Raw genomic sequence first — 18258 nt, forward strand, 5'->3', positions numbered from 1 at the left:
TGTGATAAAAACATATTTAATGCTATTGTGTATTGCTGCTTCGTTTCAGCCACTTCAAGCTCACGATGAAGCAGGAACACTTCAGACTATGGACAGGAGTGCTTTGGCAATGTGGTCGGTCTCATTTGTGTAGAAAAGTACAGAATCTGTTCCGTGTGGATCAGAAAACGAATATATTAATTCCCGTCTGTTACATGCAAGGCTCTGTGTTAGGTATTAACGTCTGAAGGCAGATGATCCCTTTGCTCTCATAGATTTGGGGTGTTTGTATACAGGTGTAGCAGTTGTGGCTGGGCACAGTGAATAATTATTTATTTTAAGGGCTGGTTCAGCTAGGTAATGTGGACCTTGTTGCATGAAGTATGTGGTGCCTCTAAAATCAGCTTTGCAGCCACGAGCGTGTTTTCCAGGTATATGTGTTTTGTGTTGGGTTTCTCTAGCTTCTAGATAAGCTGGTGGTGTCTTTGAAAGCAGGCTGTGGATGTTCATTTCACACTGCTCTGTGCTATTTTAATGTTTATCCAGTAAACAGAGCTGAAACAAAAATTACACAAATTACTGAAACCTTGATACAATGACTTTGACTTTTAACCCAGAAATACATATACAATGAAATACTGGGAATACTTTGGACAACTAGATGATATTTCTGGATATACTGAAAACAAACCAACTTGTGTCTAATTACCAGGATATGATGGGCTATCATTTGAGCCTGCAATGGAGCCAGGGATGCAAACAGGAGCGTGCTTGAGAGAATGCCAAAGAGACACTGCTTTATGAAAAGGGGAAGAAGAGCCGTGGCTGTTCCACGAGCATGCTCTTGGCTTCCAGGCTGAAAGCACCTCTGCTTGTTTGTTGGATGGTACTTAGGGAGCCAACTTCTGTTAGAACACTGTCGCTATGTGATATTCCTTTCCCTTGTTCAGTCCTTCAAGAGTCACGATCTCTATGCAGTTTTTGAGCTACATGGCGGCTGTGCCAGATCAGAGCAATGTCTTTGAGGAAACAATAGAGCTGTTTTCTAAGAGGTGTCAGGGTGCGTTGGTTGGGCATCAGGCAAATTAACATCAGGGTCTTGGTGCTTGAGGGTTCAAGACCCTGTTGGAGAGATCAAGAACAGTTTGGTTCCACGAGACAAAGAGGCCTGGAGGTAATGACACATCATGATCAATTGGGGTGTGAGCTGAAGTCTGCAGGGAAACGCTTAGAGTTGTGCCGGGCCCTGCACCTTGGGTTCGTGTCAGCATTACACAAGTGGAATTCTCCCCCAGCTGATCTTAGACCTCTGTGCTCATATGGTCTATCATCACTGTCACCTTATTTCTTGTTGTAACTTTATGCTTTTGCTGAACCAGCCAAGACAAAGACTCCTGCAGTTCCTTCCAGCGGAGCTGGAAACCATCTAATGTTTCCTGCTATTTGGCTGTGAGGGTGCTACAAGACCGTTTGGTGTCGTATGCATCATGTGTATGCTGGACATCCCAGCTTCTGTTTTGGAAGGTCAGTTGTTTGTAGTAGGACTTGTCACCTGACAAGCAGCTAGTTTAAGGAGGAATATTGAAAATATTGTGGTATGCTTAAAAAAAAATATAAATCTAATGACACTGCTTACAGTGATGCTGAAATCCTTGCAAATATGGGCCGTGAGCTGTTCATAACTGCCGTGTGCTGGCTTCCAAGCCTGTTGCAGACCGTACAGAGCTTCAGAGCAGACTAGTGCTATAGGATCTGTAACTGTGGAGTAGATGTTGGGTGAATCATCCTGAGTGAAGTCCTTCCATATGCAAAAATACTGGGGTTAGACACCTCATTGTGGCTAAGCAGTAAAATATGGCATCTGCTGGTAAAGTATGGTAAAGTCCAGTAATGTGCTATTACAGCCAGGTTCAGCTATGTAAAGGAATACTCAAGCAAAGGTCCACTCAAGCTGCGAGACTTCTCTGCACAAAAACCTGAAAACGGTCTGGGGTCTAGTGCCTTCTGCAGGGCTCAGAGCCCCCACGCATGTGGGGGAATCGTGGCACGAGCTGTAAGCCAACGTGTAGGGCATGATAAAGAGACGACTTTGAATGCAGTTGCTTAGCATTGCATTGTTAAAGAGCGAACAAATCTGTGGCAAGGTGGAATATAAAAATCTGTTCTTTCTCCCCTCTTTTGGGGGGACAGCTAGCAGCGTTGGCTTGATGTTGAGCTGACCTTTCCAAGATTTCTGAGTCTGTCCTCATAGCAGCTCCTTGCCAGGTTGCTGCTTGTGCCCAGCCTCTTTGACAGACATCTCTTCCTGCCTACACAGCCTTTTATCTCGGCTGTTGTTAGCCAGCACTTAGCTGCAGCTATGTGCATTAATCTTTTTTTGACTCATGCTGTGTGGGGTTTTTTACCTCCCATCAGAAGACCTGGTAGGGTTGCCACGCTTCCTCCAGCACACAGTGTAGACAAAACAGACTGATCTAGGTTACAGTACTGCTTCTGTCCAGGTGGGAAAACTGAAGTCTGACTGCAGAATTAAATGTCTCTGGCCATGTAGGTGAATTAAGGCAAATTACTAACAGGAATAGAAAAATCACATAGGTACATTTAAGGGCATGATGCTGTATGATAATCAGGCTATATATATTTTTTCTTTTTCCCAAAGAGTTCTTGTATATTCAGCTTCTGTCTTTTCATATATTCTTTTCCTCCTGTCCTCTTTTCCCTTCCAGTATCTTAAAATAGCCCGTCTAGCTTCAGAGCTGTGTAGAAGGACTAGTATAAGTTTGATCTCTACAGGGCTCGCTGCTGGCTCTTATGTTTTAGAGATTCAGGCTGTCAGTGATCTCTCAAGGATAGATACTATTTCCCATAGTACTATATAAAAGCACACACAAATTACTTTTAATACATATATATGAGTACTATTAGACTGTCAGGACTGATGAATCTTCTAGTTGTTTTTTCATCTGGCTTCTTCCCCTTCTTTCTGCAATACTTTATTCTTCAAACTGCGGTAACTTCTCACTTGAAGGGGCAGGCATCTGTGTGCCCAGGCTTCCTGTGCTCTGAGGCAGGGAGTGTTTGTGATTGCTAATGCAAAGTTGGACCAGCTCTTTTATTTAGAAAGGAAGATTATAGAGAAGTTTGAAAATCTTTTCCTCTCTTCTGCAGTGCTGGCCTGTGTAATTTCTTTCACTGCTGTGACCATCAGAGTGCTTTCCTATTTCTGTGCTCCTTGTGTGGGAGGACCGGCTGCTGCTGTCACCATTTTGTTTCCCCCTCCGTGCTAGGATGCTGTTGCTTGCCCTTCTGTCTTGCACCAGTCACAGTTTTGTGTTTTTTTCCTTATTCTCATGCATTTTTACAGAAAAGTGTTCGAGGGTATTCCTCACGTTGTGAAGTCTTACTTGGGTGAAATGCATTACATCTGAAGTCTGAAAGTTTTAGCAGATGGATGGGAAATTCATTTTATTTTTTTCCAGTTAGTCACACGTGCATGTGAAAAGCTACAATCTTGTGTGTTTAACAGAAGATTTTCTGGATAAACAGATGTTTGTTGATTAGCATTTCTGCAAAGTTACTCTTTTATGATGAGCGTTACCGACTCTTGGTTACTGGTCACTCAAGCAGATTTCATCTGCACCATTATTCTACGTAATCTTAATGTTTGCACATATGCCAACGTTGTCTTTCCAGAAAGGTATTTACCTAGACATTTCCATCACTGGTGTGTAACCTTAGGCTTGCTACAGGGAATGGAAATGGTAACTTCACGGGGAGTGAAGATCTCTAAGTGTCTGGAGCAACGTGCATTAAAGGAGTCATAAAAAATACAGACATAATAGTTATGAGCATGCCAGAAAATTGGAAGAAGGATTCTTGGTATTCACACGTTGGCAAGCGGATGTGCTTTAGCATTGTGAGATTTTATTTTCAAGTTGCTTTTCTTATTGGTTGCTAGAGTACAGTACTGTCCTGAATCTTCAGAAAGCAAGAAAGGATAATTCTGATAAACAAGATGCATCCTAACCATCTCTGTCAAAATGTTTGGGAAAATGAGGAAAAAATCACTTTGGTCTGTTTTACCATAAAGGGTTTAGTCTTGGCCTTCTTATTTTTAATTCTTACAGTCTTTTTTTCAGCAGCAGAATTTGGCTACCACCCCAAAGTAACTCACCATGAATATCATATATAGCATATTAGAAACTGTGAGCCAGTGGGCTTATTTCATCATCCTAAATTGCCACCTGCAGCTAAAATCTATAGCATCTTTTCTTGATGCCGAAGTGTCCATCTACCCCAGCACCAGCCACGTTTCTCCTAAGTAATTGCTTGAAAATTAAAGGTTACCTTGTCTCCTCTGAAAGTTTGGAGACTTGTTCCCAAGTCAGCAGCTCTTCCTGTTCCTGAAATAAATTTCGGGGTTTTAAACTGTGTCCAAAGTGGTCACAAATCTGTGCTGGATTATGAGTCGCATTGTCACTTACAGTGTGCCTGAGCTTTTGTTTGGCTAATATGGACAAAGGAGTCTGCTTCACATGATGTAAGAAGTGTTTGCCCTAAGAAGAACAGAGGTCCTCTTGAACCAATTAGGCAAAAATAACAGCTGGGCTACCCACTAATAAGGAAGGTGCTGCTAAACCTCTTTTCATTGTGAGAAGAAATAAATCTTTTAAGGCTTACTCCCTTGCATTTTTATAGAGAGCAATTCTTTGAAAAATTCAGCGATCCAGCTGGGTGATATGTGCAGGAAGACTGTGAAGAAGATAAAGAAACTTTTAAAAATAAAAATGGTATTATAGCTATTAGATTTGGCAATTATAAATGTTTCATTGAAGATTTCACTATTTAGAGAAAGTTTTACTGTTTAAATTGTTAAGTACGTGGAGTTTGGGGTTAGCACAACAGGCAGTCTCCCACAAGTTCCTTGTAGCCTGTTCTGCAAGAGGACATTCCTTCCTGGAGCAAATCGCTTCTGATACCTTCTTAAACAAAGGCAGCCCGCATATATTTTTAGTAAGTCTGAGAAAAAAGCAGGAAGATTTGGAATATGGAGGTAACAGAAGACTGGGACAGGTAACGGCAACTTTTTAGTTGTACTTCTGTGGAAATATGCAGATCCTGGTCTAGCAGCTAGTTAGATTGGGAATGCACCGATGTTTTCCTGATGGATCAGCTCTTTCTGAGAAAATTTGTAATGCTTGGTGGGGGATGATATGGAGGAGGTCAGACGTGAAGGCAGGAATATCTAGAATTCCTGGCTGGGTATTATATGCTGTGATTTACTGAATGTGTGATATTGTATACATTAATGGCAAATGATGCGTAGCGCTGTTTTTGTTTGCTACCATCCGGTAAGATAAGAATCTTCCCCATGACTTAATTCCATCCTGGATCTGTGGAGAAGACTAGTTAATGACCAGAGCAAGCCTGAGAGCAAGCACTTCTATGCATCTGCAATGTGCTGTGTTAGTACCCTACATTATTTGGGGGGAAAAGGACAGGTTTCTCCATAGTCCTTATCTCCCATTTTTTTTTTTTTTTTTTTTTTTAACTTTGAGTTTATAGGTTATAACCCCCTTTCCACAGCTTTTTTCTATTAACACCTGAAAATAAGTCACTTACCTATACGACAGAATCACAGAAGATCCGATAACGGAGTAAACAGCGAGCTCAGCTGAATGCTTAACCAACACTTCAACATTAACCAGCCTTTCAAAGGTATATATTCTTCTGAGGAGCCATGAGGTATGGGCAAGAAAGCGACCTGTAACGTTGCTGGTTTCCCAGCTGCTGCTGCTCTGTACATATTCTGTGGAAATGGTGCTTCTCTGTATTTTGCATTCAAATCAACGGGCTACGGGGAAAATAAGCCTGCAAGTCGCAGCTGAACTCAGTAGCGCAATTATTCTGATATCTGTGGTTTTCCTCTGTCAAACCCTCAAGATCATTTGAATGTTGTTAGGAGCGTCTGTTTTTGTAAATATATTGTAGCTGAGCTGTCCTTAGAAATAAAAATTAAAGAACAAATTTTAAATCATTGGCTGCTGTCCTAATGTCCTGGCTACTGTTAGTTTGGTCAGCGGGTGGCCTGGTCAGCCTTTCCAAAGCCAATTTTCATTTTAAGATATTTTTATTTCTTTGAAATAGGCAAAGCCTTTGGAAAATGAGGGAGCAGGCTGCTTGTGCTTGTGTAGATGAAGGCTTGTATGTGCGACAAAGTAGCTGTAGAGTTTTTATATTCTGTTTGCAGTAATAGTAAACAGAGCATCTAAAATAACCACTTGCACATTGCAACAAACACATCATCATTTGCTTAAAAAGAGTTATAATTACAGTTGACGAAGCATGGACACCATAAAAAATGCATTAGTTTGGCTTGACACATTAATTACCTGTTTTTGCAGATGTTTTTATATATTGTTGTGTGAACAGTTTACAAAATAATTACAGGAAAGTCATATGGAAAATAAACTAAGTGGGTGGTTTCTCGCCTTAATATTTTCATTCATGTGAATCTGTGTGAGGCACAGCTGCTCCGTAGCAAATGCAGAGGGAGAGAGAGGGGGAGCGGTGAGGAATCTTGAGGGGTTTTTATTCTAAGGTCTCTATGATCAGCGTTGCTGCACTTTCATATCGTGCTTTAGCAGCGTAGTTTTTAAACATGTAAAATGACATTGCTGATTTAATCCCAGTGATCAGGAGGGGGTAAAAGCTTTGATCCTGATCAGATGAAACATAAATCTTCTAGTATCTAGGAAAATAAATGAAAAATCAATATTATTTTAAGCAGGATGATCTTTTATGAGCAGTTGTAAAGATTCATCAAAGGCTTTGACACAGTTTAAACATTTCCTGTTTGCTGCCATTTAAAGAAAAATGCCTTTCAAGTTATAAATTGTAATTAAAGAGAGATACCTCTTTAGGTTATTGTGGGCTAACCGCAGAATGAAAATAGGAACTCAGTCTGCTCACGCAATGTTGAAATCAAAAGGTCTTCACTAGAAATGAATTTGCTCGTCCTTTTAAGAATACGCATTCTGTGCAACTTTAAAAATACTGTCTCACAACAAAACACAATATTGCATTTGTGAAAAAAATGAGCATAGTCTGCACCACAGCTTTAACATCTATCAAACAGAAGGATTTGTTCTAGCAATGATTTGATTTTAAGTGAAGAGTTCTATGGCTTGAAATTTGGCATACATGCTAAAGATTATTTTTAGTTCAATGAGATTTTTATTATTACTAATCACCTTGTGTTTAAGACTTCTAAAGTAACATATTCACTATATATATATTTTAGATTTATACCCTGTATTTCTTTACAAATTTTTGTGAGATATTAGCTGTTTTAAATGGGAAACTGTACTGGAATCTATCTTTTTTTAAATATTTTATTGGTTAAACTAATATTAAAACAAATAAAAATCCTAATTCTGTAAATCCAGTTCACCTACTTCCACTCAAACATCCACTTTGTTACAGTATGCAGAGGTGGAACTGATAATGATCTTACTCCTGAATGAGATACAAGAACTTGTTGAGTAATTGTTGTTTTGTGAATCCGCGCCCTCTTTTATGGCTGAAGATTTTAATGACCAAACAGTTTGTAAATGTTTTTTAACAAATTATTCAGGAAGGAAAAGTAGAAGGAAAACTGAAATTAATGTCTTGTGAAAGTAGGGAGAACAAAGACAGCTCTAAGGGGACATCCTATCTTGTTTGCGTTAATTACTGTAAAATTACTGAAGCATTGAAAAAAGGCAATAAACATCCAAACTAAATACACATAACTAACAATTAAACACTAAGCCTGACTTTTATGATAGCCTTAGACATTAGCCTAGCAGTTTTCTACCAGTCTGCTTGAAGAAAATGCTAGCTGAGGAGTTTAACGTTGTGGTGTAGACGATTTTTCCCTGAGCAACGACCACTTTGTGTGTCTTAGAGAATGTGGGCGATTAGCAGTAATTGCAAGAAAGTTTTATGGTGCCGTAAGATTAAATGTAAAGATGAAAGCAAGAGTGTTAGTCATATTTCAAGAAATTGCAACACGTTATTTAAAAAACAAACAAACAAAGCCCTGTGCATCTATTTCCCTCTTGCTAAAGCCAAACCCAAGTTCTAACAATTGAGTTTTATTTATTTTTTCTCAGTAGGAATAATAATGGTGGTCTGATGAAGGGGAATTTCACCAGATGTGTCCTACAAAGCGTGGAGGCTGATATAAGAGGTGCTGGACCCAATTAAAAAAGTCTGCTCTCTCTTTACAATGAGAGAAATGTCTCAGAAATTGGTGCATGTCTGTAACATTGTAAGCTGAAAGTGCGCTGAATTTGTGACTGTCCGGCGTCCTCCCAAACCAAGTGTAGTCTGAAGTATTTACGGAGAAAGGCTCTGTATCTCTAGCCAAGGAGGTAACAAGCACTTTTCTGTCCTGCTGGGAGATGGATAATAAGATTTACTTTTAATAAGATCGCTTTCAGCAGAACTTGGAGTAGATCAGAAGTCCCTTCTGCTCTGTTGTTGATAGTCCATGTGGCAGTTCTGTGCGTTTAGCTAGTCGGTGATCATGGCATGAAAATGAGGGGGAGTCTTTATTTTAACAGGGTCAAAATGACTGATAAAGCAGGAGCAATGTGGAAAAGAGCCTTCGCCTTGTTCACACTCTGATTCTAAGGATTGTTTAAAGCAAGAGCAATGATTCCACTTGGGGTACAACGTTTATCTCTGTGGCCTGCAGTGTAAGAAAGAGGTTGATCTCATCCAGAGGAGGGCCGTGAAGATGATCAGAGGGCTGGAGCACCTCTCCTATGAAGACAGGTTGAGGGAGTTGGGATTATTTAGTCTAGAGAAGAGCAGGCTTCAGGGAGAACTTATAGTGGTCTTCCAGTACCTAAAGGAGTCGTACAGGAAGGAAAGCTGGGGAGGGACTTTGTCAGGGAGTGGAGTGACAGGACAAGGCGTAATGGTTTTAAACTAGAAAATAAGGTAGGTTTAGATTAGATGTTTGGAAGAAATTCTGTATTGTGAAGGATCAGAGAGATTCCTCCTCCCATGGCCTGCTGGAGATCAGTGGCAGCAGCTCACCTCTTCTTTGGGTCCTACCACCAGTGAGGCTGTGTGCCAGTTTCCGAGAGGCTCGTGCACGCACATGCATCCTCTGTAAGGATGTGGCTGACCACAAACAGATGGGCACAGGCAGAGGACATTGCCATTGCAGACATCTGCATAACCACAGACGACATGACCAGATGGCTTTCTTTTTGACTATTGCTGTTCAGGAAAAGACCCACTGTGCGGGTCTCGCTGGTAGCTGGTCCCAGGCTCATGGTCCATCTCAGACGTTTTTTCCAACTTGCCTGCTAGTCTCATCTGAAGATTGGTTGTACAACGGATGTGCAGAGAGTAACAAGCACACACATGCAAAAAATGGGGAGGAATAAAGTTTAGTAACAAGGTAGGGCAGACAGTGATGGTAAGGTATGGGGGGGCCTCAGGCAGACGAGCTTGCTAACCAGCTGCCTGCTTACACAGGCAGCCAATGTAATTCCCACATCTGCTTTGTCACGCGTGTTCCCTCCACCCCTACCTTGTCCCTCACCTTTAGTCCTGACCCATAACATCTCACAATGAGTCTTACACATTCCCAAAATTCCCCCCCATAAAACATCCCAGGTTAAGTTCTGTGTACAAGCCTTTACACAGTAAGTTTTTCTTCAGTCCCTCTCAGCCATCCCATAATAAGTTCTAATAAGGTCACTCTTTTTTATAAGACTAGTTCTTAATAGCCCACAATAATGCAGTTCCTTTCTTATCAGTCACCAAGTTTGTGGTTGAACTTCTTCAAGGTTACACTCGCTGGTTCTGCAAAGGCCCATTGATCGGTGTCTTGTGAGTTCTGCTCTTTGTTACGGTCTCTGTTATCTGCTGTTTGTTAGGGTTTGTGTGTTTGCATGTTTCATTTATTACCTCTCCTGTTTCTTGCCTTGTCTTTTATGTTGAGTAGCTGTTAGTCAGATATCCTTGCAGTTCCTTGCCCCGTTTGAGGGTCGGTTGGTGAAAGGTGCTGACTTGCACCTTGGGGTTCAGAAGCCTGTCAGAGCCAAGGCCGTGTTTTTGTAGGTCTTGGACAGCCTCAGTTCTTTCCTTTTTGCTTGGCAATTGACTTTTTTTTCCCCATCAAATATTGAGTCTCTTATAACAATATACTGCTCATGATGAGAATGGCTGAATGCAAACTGTAAGATTTAGAGTGAACATAGATTTTGTGCAGTACCACGGGGTTTTCTCCTCTTGCAAAAGTTTGAGTCGTTTAGACAACCCAATGGATGTTCCGCTGTCTGGGAAGTGAAGTAGTTGGTGTAGGTGGTTCTTCCTTTCTTCCTATGTCACCCCAAGCCAACAGCAAAGGAGCAGCTAGCATCAGAAAGTTGTGAGCAAGAAGAGTTCTTGATGTCTCTCATGTTGCCTTCTGGCTGTTGTAGCATTTCTGTCTTCCTTTTATACTTAAGGAATCCCGTATTAGAAACATGGGGCAAAAAAAACAGCCCAGCAAGTTTCTTTGTTGTTTCTTTGTAAACTCCTTATCATGTTTTCTGTAATCGAGCTTTTTTGGGGTACAACATGGAGATCAGTGATTTGTTTCAGTTGACTCTTATGTTACAATAGGAACATATTACTAGATCACATGAAAATGAGGTAATTTTTTTTTAAACTTAACTTGGTCTGTTACAAGGTTCAAATTGTTATTTTTGTAGAACTCTGAGATCATAGTACTTGCATTCTGTGAGATGCATGTTTGTAGTTTTGATTATGAATAACCCAAAGTAAATCAAAAAGGTAGAATCAAAGCAGTCATGTGCTTTGATTACTTAGTACCTCTGTAGAAAAAAATAACTTTATTTTTTTTCCATTGAGGTGAATCAAGTCCAACTCGCCGAGAAGCAGTGAAAAGGAAGACAGCAGAATACCTTATGCGTGCTGAAAAAATTTCCAGTCTGTACCATAAATCCTCTGAAGATGCATCTGTTTCTATGGTAGGCTTTAATTTCTTGTTTTCTAAACCAGAATTTGGTATAATTAAATTGTTCTGTCTTTTAGCAAAGCCTATTCAAGCTGGAGATTCAAAAACTGTTTGGAATATCTCCGTTTCAGGGGGCCTGAGGAGCATTTTGATGTTACGCTTCTGTTAAGATGCCATTATTTTCTGGTTCTTGTTGGTTTCATTTCACAGCATTATGGAGAGTTCTTGACTTAATCCAGACCTGTTTCTTTTAGCATGCTTTCCTTCTACTCCATAACTGATGATGTGAATATTTTAATTATGCTAAAGAATTTAAAGTTTTTTTTTTTTAATTATTATTATTATTTTTTTTAAAAAAACAACAACCCTAACCCATTTTTAGAATATAACATTTATTTTTACTTTCTTGGGGTAATATTGCTCACTCCTGGAGGGAGCAGAAAGGCTGTAGGTTTCTTTAGCCTAACACATAATGTTATATCAGAACTGAGTTTGAGTTCAGGGAGCTTGTGGGGGCAGGGATGAGAAATAAATACTTAATTGGGCAAAGGTACTTCCTGATTCCTTCAAATGTCTCCTGGTTCTGCTTCAGTGATTAGTAGCTTCTTTATTTGTGTGGAGTTTCAGGAGTAATTCCTACGTCTTAAGCAGAACACCCTTATCTGTACTTGTACTAAAGATAAACAAAGCTTGTTTCAAGACACCCTCAATAAATTTCTACTTTGCCCTTCCCCAACCAGTTCCATCAGGACTTATCTTTCTTACTTTAGATCTTTACTGCAGTCATGCTAAACTGTGTGCCATTGTTAGTTGACTGCCTTATTGTAGTAAATATAAAAGTTACCAACTTCACATCTCTCTACGTTTGTATCAATTAGGGACAAAAGCCCCAGAAAATCATTGCTCCTTAGGCTGCACAGATCCAAAAAGGCTTTAAGGAGACCACAGCTACTCAAGTGTGAAGCCTTATAGAATCCAACTGCCTAATAAATAAGTTAAAAAAGCAAAATCACTGATTTTGAAGAGTAGCTTTCTCTGTGTTGAGAGCCCACAAGTACATTTTTTTTTGAGGATGTTCCAAATGAGATATATTTTGTGAGATTTGGAGTCTTGCTGCTGCTGTGAATTGTCCTTTGAACAATTTAGTATTTTGGACTGATATGAACTCCTACTAGGTAGTCTTTCTTTGGGTCAAACACTCCTGAAAGTGGGGAAGAATCTATACTGTATGAAAACCTCAGTATGTTTGGAAACTGTAGAACAAGGAAAAAAAATCCAAAGCACAACCTATTTTTACCTTTTCATAAGTTTAAAAACTAATTGCAGTTGGAAAGGAGGAAGAAATAGGTTGCGTTTCTGTATGTGGGTTTGAGAGGTATTTCTTTTCTTATGCTGTACTGAATAAGCTAAATGCCTTCTTTGCAGATCCAAAGGAAAGCAGAATTAACTGGGATAAGACAAAAGAAAAAAAAAAGTGATGAGACTTTTTCTTCCGTGTTCAAACTCCAAATTGACAAGTTAGGGCAAATCTGACTTTGCACATGCTAAACGTAACGACCGTCTTACTCTCCTTTTTACAATAAAAACCATGCTTCTGTCATGTGGCTTTGTTTTCCCTGTGGCTGTAGATGTTTTTTAGTTCCATTTATTTGCTGCTCTTCATAACACAGAAACTTGAATTCTGGTGGTGGAGAGCAGCTTGTCTCTGCATTTATAGCTGAAAATTAATTGGAAGAAAGACTTACCTCTCAAAGTTACTGTAAGGGTCATGATAGGAGCCACTAAGAACTGGCATGTTTTATGCTTTGGCTTTCAGGAAAGGAAAGTGTCTTAAGCAAAGTGAGGAATGTGACTCTTCCTGCAAGGTGTTCACAGATCAAACTGGAATTCTTGCACCTTATTTGCTGCTTATCCTTTATACCCCCCAAGATAGTTTGTTTTGGTTTTCATGTGAGTTATTCCATTCCTTGCATGCCTTTGGTCACGCTGGGGCAAGGCTGGTCCGTTACTGGTAGCACCTCCTGCTGATCTAAGTCGTGTTGACTGACACAACCTCTTGTTCAAAAGCTAGTGCTTGGGCAGGGTACCTGTGCAGATGTACCAAGCCTTCTTTGCCCACTTGGATCTGAAAAGAGGTCTCTCAACTCTTCATCCTTGTTGGAGCAATATTGAAATCTTTGAGAACAGCTGCGTTTAGTACATATATGAAGCCTTTATTAGAAGCGTGGCCAGTTTGAACTGTACCACTGAAAGTGGTTTGTAAGAAAACGACAAATACTGTATCCTGGCAGTGCCTGTGCCTGTGTTACGATGGGCAGAGTGTGATTTTGTTATGGGAAGCATGGTTCAATGCTGGTAACTTCATGGAATGTGAGGGTGCTGAAACTGTCTGCACCTTGGAGGAAAAGATCTGGCTAGTTAGCAAGAGTAAACATTTAAGCCAGTGTTCTTATTCATGACTGTTCATATTCATGATACTAGATGATCTCTAAGGTCCCATCCAACCCAAGCTGTTCTAGGATTCTATGACCCGGTGTTACAACCCAGATCCACTTCGTCACCCATGGCTGGTGTAGAAAGCTGTGTGTTTCCTATTGTGCCATTACAAGGAACAATTGCAGTGGTTGGCATCACGTAGGCTCACCTTGCCTTCTTAGACATGACGTTTTACTTCTTCCTCATCAACCAGACCAGAGAAATGTCCCGCAAGGAAAGAGGTAAGCTTGCAAGTGTAGGTTAATTATTGTCCTTCACCTCTCAGCTTCTCATAACTCCCCAAAGCTCTGTCTGCTAGTCATGTGCCATATGAAGCAGTCTCAAAAGACTGTGCACGAAAAACATACCCCAAGCCATCTATTTACCATCTGAACACCAAGTGGCAGAGAAGCAAAAGGTGCTTCTCTCTGGGCTTCGTGCAGAAGGAAGCAAGGTATTCTGCTGTGGCCTGAAATACCAGGCTCTTGCCTCTTTGAAGATGAGATTTCACTAGAGGCAAAGGCCCAGCATTTCAGAACTGCAAAGAAAAAATTAACTTTGATGCCATGGAAACCAAACAAAGAACAATAATAGTTTGCTACTTTTCTTGCCTCAGCAAAAAGCCAACAGTGTAGCCCTCAAGGATAGCATCCTTAGCAACCATCCTGCTGCTGTCAAATCTGAGTGGTGAAGAGAGAAACGTAAGAGGACGTGTTTGAAGAACTCTCGGCACTGTTAAAAAAAAGGTTATGGGCAGAGGGCATAAGGATGGGTGGAAGATTTCTTAAGGCTGAGAAGCAGTACAGGAAACTGACGCAACTGTGCCTGACCATGAACTGGGAACTCACTTGACAAGGTTTTGTAAACATTGAGAAAAAGCCTTGCTGTGACCTGTAGGAGTGGGAGATGTGGAGGCAGCTTCTGGAGATTGTAAACAGGCATGCGGACCTTATGGAAAAACAAGCTGATGTGAAGGCTCTTCCTCCTCTGGCACAGCACAGCAGCCTCAAGGGCCTTCTTGATGACAAATACTCAAGAATGTTGCGTGATGGCTGCAGCAGGCCATTTTGCAGATTCTCAAGCTGTAATTTTCTTCTCTGCTCCCTGATGATTAGCAGCTCTGGGGGGAGCCACATCCAAGCCAGAGTGAGAGAGAGCTTGCTGCAACAGCCTTTGGGTCACACTGGATTGACCATCAGAAAGCTTCAGCCTAGTGTAGCTGTCAGCTGCAAGGCCCAGCATGGCTATGCATAGCCTGTGGGTCTGTTTTAGCCTTGTTGGTACGTTTATAATGTGTTATCTTCCTCACTCTTTGAAACTATTTCTAGTTCTACTTATGCCCAACTTCTTATATTTGGAATTCTCTCTTTTTGCACTGTTACCAGAGTTGTTGTTTTTTAAAATGTCAAATATTTTCATTTTTCAAAGAGGTTCAGTTAAGAGAGTAACATGCAAGCCTGACGCCTAAACAGAAAAAGAAGTCTTCATCTTTCACAGTTTTCATAAGATACTGTATTTCCTAAAATTCTCATTAAATGTGCATGAAAATTGCATAAAGTGTAAAGAAAATGTACTGCTGTAGTTCTGCGAGATGCAAGTTTAACGTAAAATAGAAATTCAGTCTTGAGGCTTTCCAGATCATGCTGCGTTCCTATCAGCTGCTGATTCCAGGTGTGTATGACCCCAGCTGTGTCTCAGCTTCATGGAAGATACGGTCCCAGACTGGTGGTCACTGGGGACCTTCTGAAGCACACCATAACCCAGTCTCTGTTCAGATGCATGCAGAAATGCAACCTGTTTTTCACCTGGTAGAGTCGGGATGTTCTGCCAACCCAGGAGAGCTGGAAGCTTTTACACACTCATCACGTGGAGCCTTGCACCTCAGGCCAGCAGTATCTGCTTCAAACCAAAGAGTCTCCTTGCTGAAGTCAAGGCTCTGGCCATGCCACCCGGGATAGTTACTGAAGTCATCAGCCACTGACCTTTGCATGGTGAGAAGAGTTTCAAAACACACAGGGCTTAGCAGCAGGAGAGATACCTGAGCACTATGCTGAGATCTTGGGCAGGTTGCTGAAGGTGGGCTTCCTGTCCTTCTGCAGGTATAGGTAGTCTGGCACTTTCTTTAGAACGTAAGGGCCTTATTATTCTGTAAAGATGTGGGAACTTAATTCATGGTTAAAATGTTACGCTTAAGAGAAAACTTTAGAAGCATGATTATTGAGGGCTGTTAAAAAAGTAAGAGCAGGCAGATAGAAGGGAAAATCATTTATAGTAGTCTAGAGGATTTGAGAATATTCTCTTTCATTAAACATGTTCCTTAGAATGCTTTTGAAATCTTGTCATGTATAAACTCTGAGTTAGCACAATTCTTTGTTTCAAAGCAAATATTTCGCTAATGCAGAAAAATTGCATACTTAAAATACAGTCCAACAAAAGAACACCCCCCACCCCATTGTCTAGTAGCTCGCTGGTATGTGGGACCTAAATTAAGTCTGGAGAAAACACTTCATGTAGAATTATTTTCCTCTTCATACTAAAAGCTTTAGTGATTTGTAGAAACTGGGCTGTTTTCTCTTAATTGATGTTGGTACTCTTATTCAGCAGTGTCTACGTGACAAAAAAAAATAAGTTTATAAGACCTGTTCAGACAGATTAAGATTAATACTTAATGGTCTCTTTTAAACACAGAGCCCAGCAGGTGAACAAAAAGAAAAGCACTCTTTTCTCCATACTTTTTGAACGTGTTTTTCACCCTTTCTGTTGAATTTCACAGGCAATGCTAAAATAAGAGCTGATTTAGGGAAAGAATTTGGAAGGAGAGAAGATGGCTGACTGACAACTTGAAGGGGTCTGCTTTTAGGGAGAACTTAAGGGAGGTGCTCTGAACTCTGAAGACGGTGCAGTGGAGGGAAAATGTAATTGGAGGGAATGGAATTACCTGGCTTTAGGATATTCAGTTTTTCTGCAAGTTTCAGATCGTTTGGGGGATTTTTTTTCCCCACTATGATTAAGCATTTTATCCACAATGTAGTTGCTTACCATCAGTTTCCCTTTATGGTATATTTGTTAATGAGGTCTCAGGCTGCTGACAAATGAGATTTAAAAAAAAAAAAAAAAAGGCGAAAGAATCAGCTTTTGATTTTTAGGGAAGAGAAATGAGTTTCACCTTCCTCTTCCTTTACCCTTATTCATAAGAAGGGGACTTGAGGAGGCCAGGTTATGCTTAAAAAGAGTTTGGTGATCAACAGCTTTGCAAATGAAGTTACCTTCTTTGTGAGGAAGGGATTCTGGTCTGTTGTTCTGGTAGAAGCTGCGTGATGAATTTTTGGAGGAGGATCTAATGAATTCTCCCAGTTTGCAGCTAGAAACTTCTGAAAATGTTTGTTAACATGCCAGAGGTAAATGTGATGCTTAGAAAGTTGATTGTTGTCCCAGAAGACATCCAGTTGAACTACTGTTCTCTCTGACATGCAAACTGAGTCTGCCGTGAGAAATTAGAAAACGTAGCATGGACAAAAAAATATGCATATTAACTACTTCAACAGTTAGCACCTGCCAATTCTCTTGCTATTGTGTTAATTTCTAGACTAATAGTATGTAGCTAGCTACCTTTTTCTAAGGCAGTTTTAGGAATCATTTCTGTTGTTCACCTTGCTATTAAGAGGATTTTATAAAGCTCACCAGAGAACAAGAGAATCCTGTTTATAATTCTGTATTTTATGTTCTTCAAACTTAAAAAGCCTCTAATTTACTTTCTCCTCTTCAGTGATCTCTGAATTATTTTGTATCCAGAATACCTATGAGGCTTTGATTGATTATTGGGATGGGGTAAGAATTCAGCAATCGATTGCCAGGTTCCATTAAGCATAGAAAGTATAAAAACTCATTATTTTTTCTTTTTAAAAAATTTTGTTTTCAATGTTATCTCAGTTTTATTTACTTGCAAGTTGTTTTTTTTTTTCCCCACTAAGGACAAACAGAAAACTTCTCCTTTCATCTTCACTCTCTCTGATTTATGATAAATTTAGTTTCCTTCGGCCTGGCATTTGCTTCAGCAGGCAGTCTTCCTTCAAGTACCACCCTGATTGATGTATAATCTTTGATATCTTCCATTAGCCTCCAGGATCACTAAGTTCAAGGCCCTCTTGGAACCTAAGGAGCCCTGCCGAGGAACTGAAGGCCTTCAGAGTCCTTGGGGTGATTGACAAGGTAATTCTTCAGTGTCTCTTCAAGAGTTCAGTCATAAATCGACTGCATGCTGACATTTTGTCTTTGAAGCTGTGGATCTTAAGGATATGAAACAAAAGGGGAAAATGACTCAAATGCATCTGCACTTTAAAATAACAAAAGTAGAAGAAAAAAGGCTTTTATCTAAGCAATTCATGTAAGGTCATGCAAAATATATTTGAGCTGAAGGATAAGGTACATGTTTGGTGGCATTCGATAGGATGAAGTCATGGTTACAATGCTGGGGTAAGGATGAGTTGATGTGTTTTCAGTTGAATAAACTGGTGGATATTTGAAATACGGAAAGGTAAGAATCCTCACTTTTGAACTATCACTTGAAATGGGGCTGGAAGGATGACAACTGTTTGTTCTCCTTCTCTGAGAATTTGGAATTGAAATCCCTAGCCAAGACACAGATTCAGCAATGAAACCATGATTCTTTTTGACTCATGCAAATAATCTCTCAAGATCCCAGGGTAATAGCCCTCTGTAAACAGTAAAGAACCGTACAGATTTTTAGCAAGCCTAATTAAGAGACCAGAAGAATTGCT

The 18258-nt window shown here is 40.3% G+C and overlaps 1 protein-coding gene across 4 annotated transcripts in view; it reads left to right on the forward strand.

Moving 5' to 3' along the window:
* RPS6KC1 (ribosomal protein S6 kinase C1) overlaps positions 1 to 18258 on the forward strand; it is a 94580-nt gene that overhangs the window by 29309 nt on the left and 47013 nt on the right. For all 4 annotated transcript variants that reach the window (XM_035323260.1, XM_035323263.1, XM_035323261.1 and 1 more), the window contains 2 exons: positions 10900 to 11018; positions 17597 to 17689. In XM_035323260.1, coding sequence (XP_035179151.1) covers positions 10900 to 11018; positions 17597 to 17689 — 212 coding nt within the window. The remainder of the gene's footprint in view (positions 1 to 10899; positions 11019 to 17596; positions 17690 to 18258) is intronic.

This window comes from Oxyura jamaicensis, chromosome 3, assembly GCF_011077185.1.
Source record: "Oxyura jamaicensis isolate SHBP4307 breed ruddy duck chromosome 3, BPBGC_Ojam_1.0, whole genome shotgun sequence".
Classification (NCBI taxonomy): Eukaryota; Metazoa; Chordata; class Aves; order Anseriformes; family Anatidae; genus Oxyura; species Oxyura jamaicensis.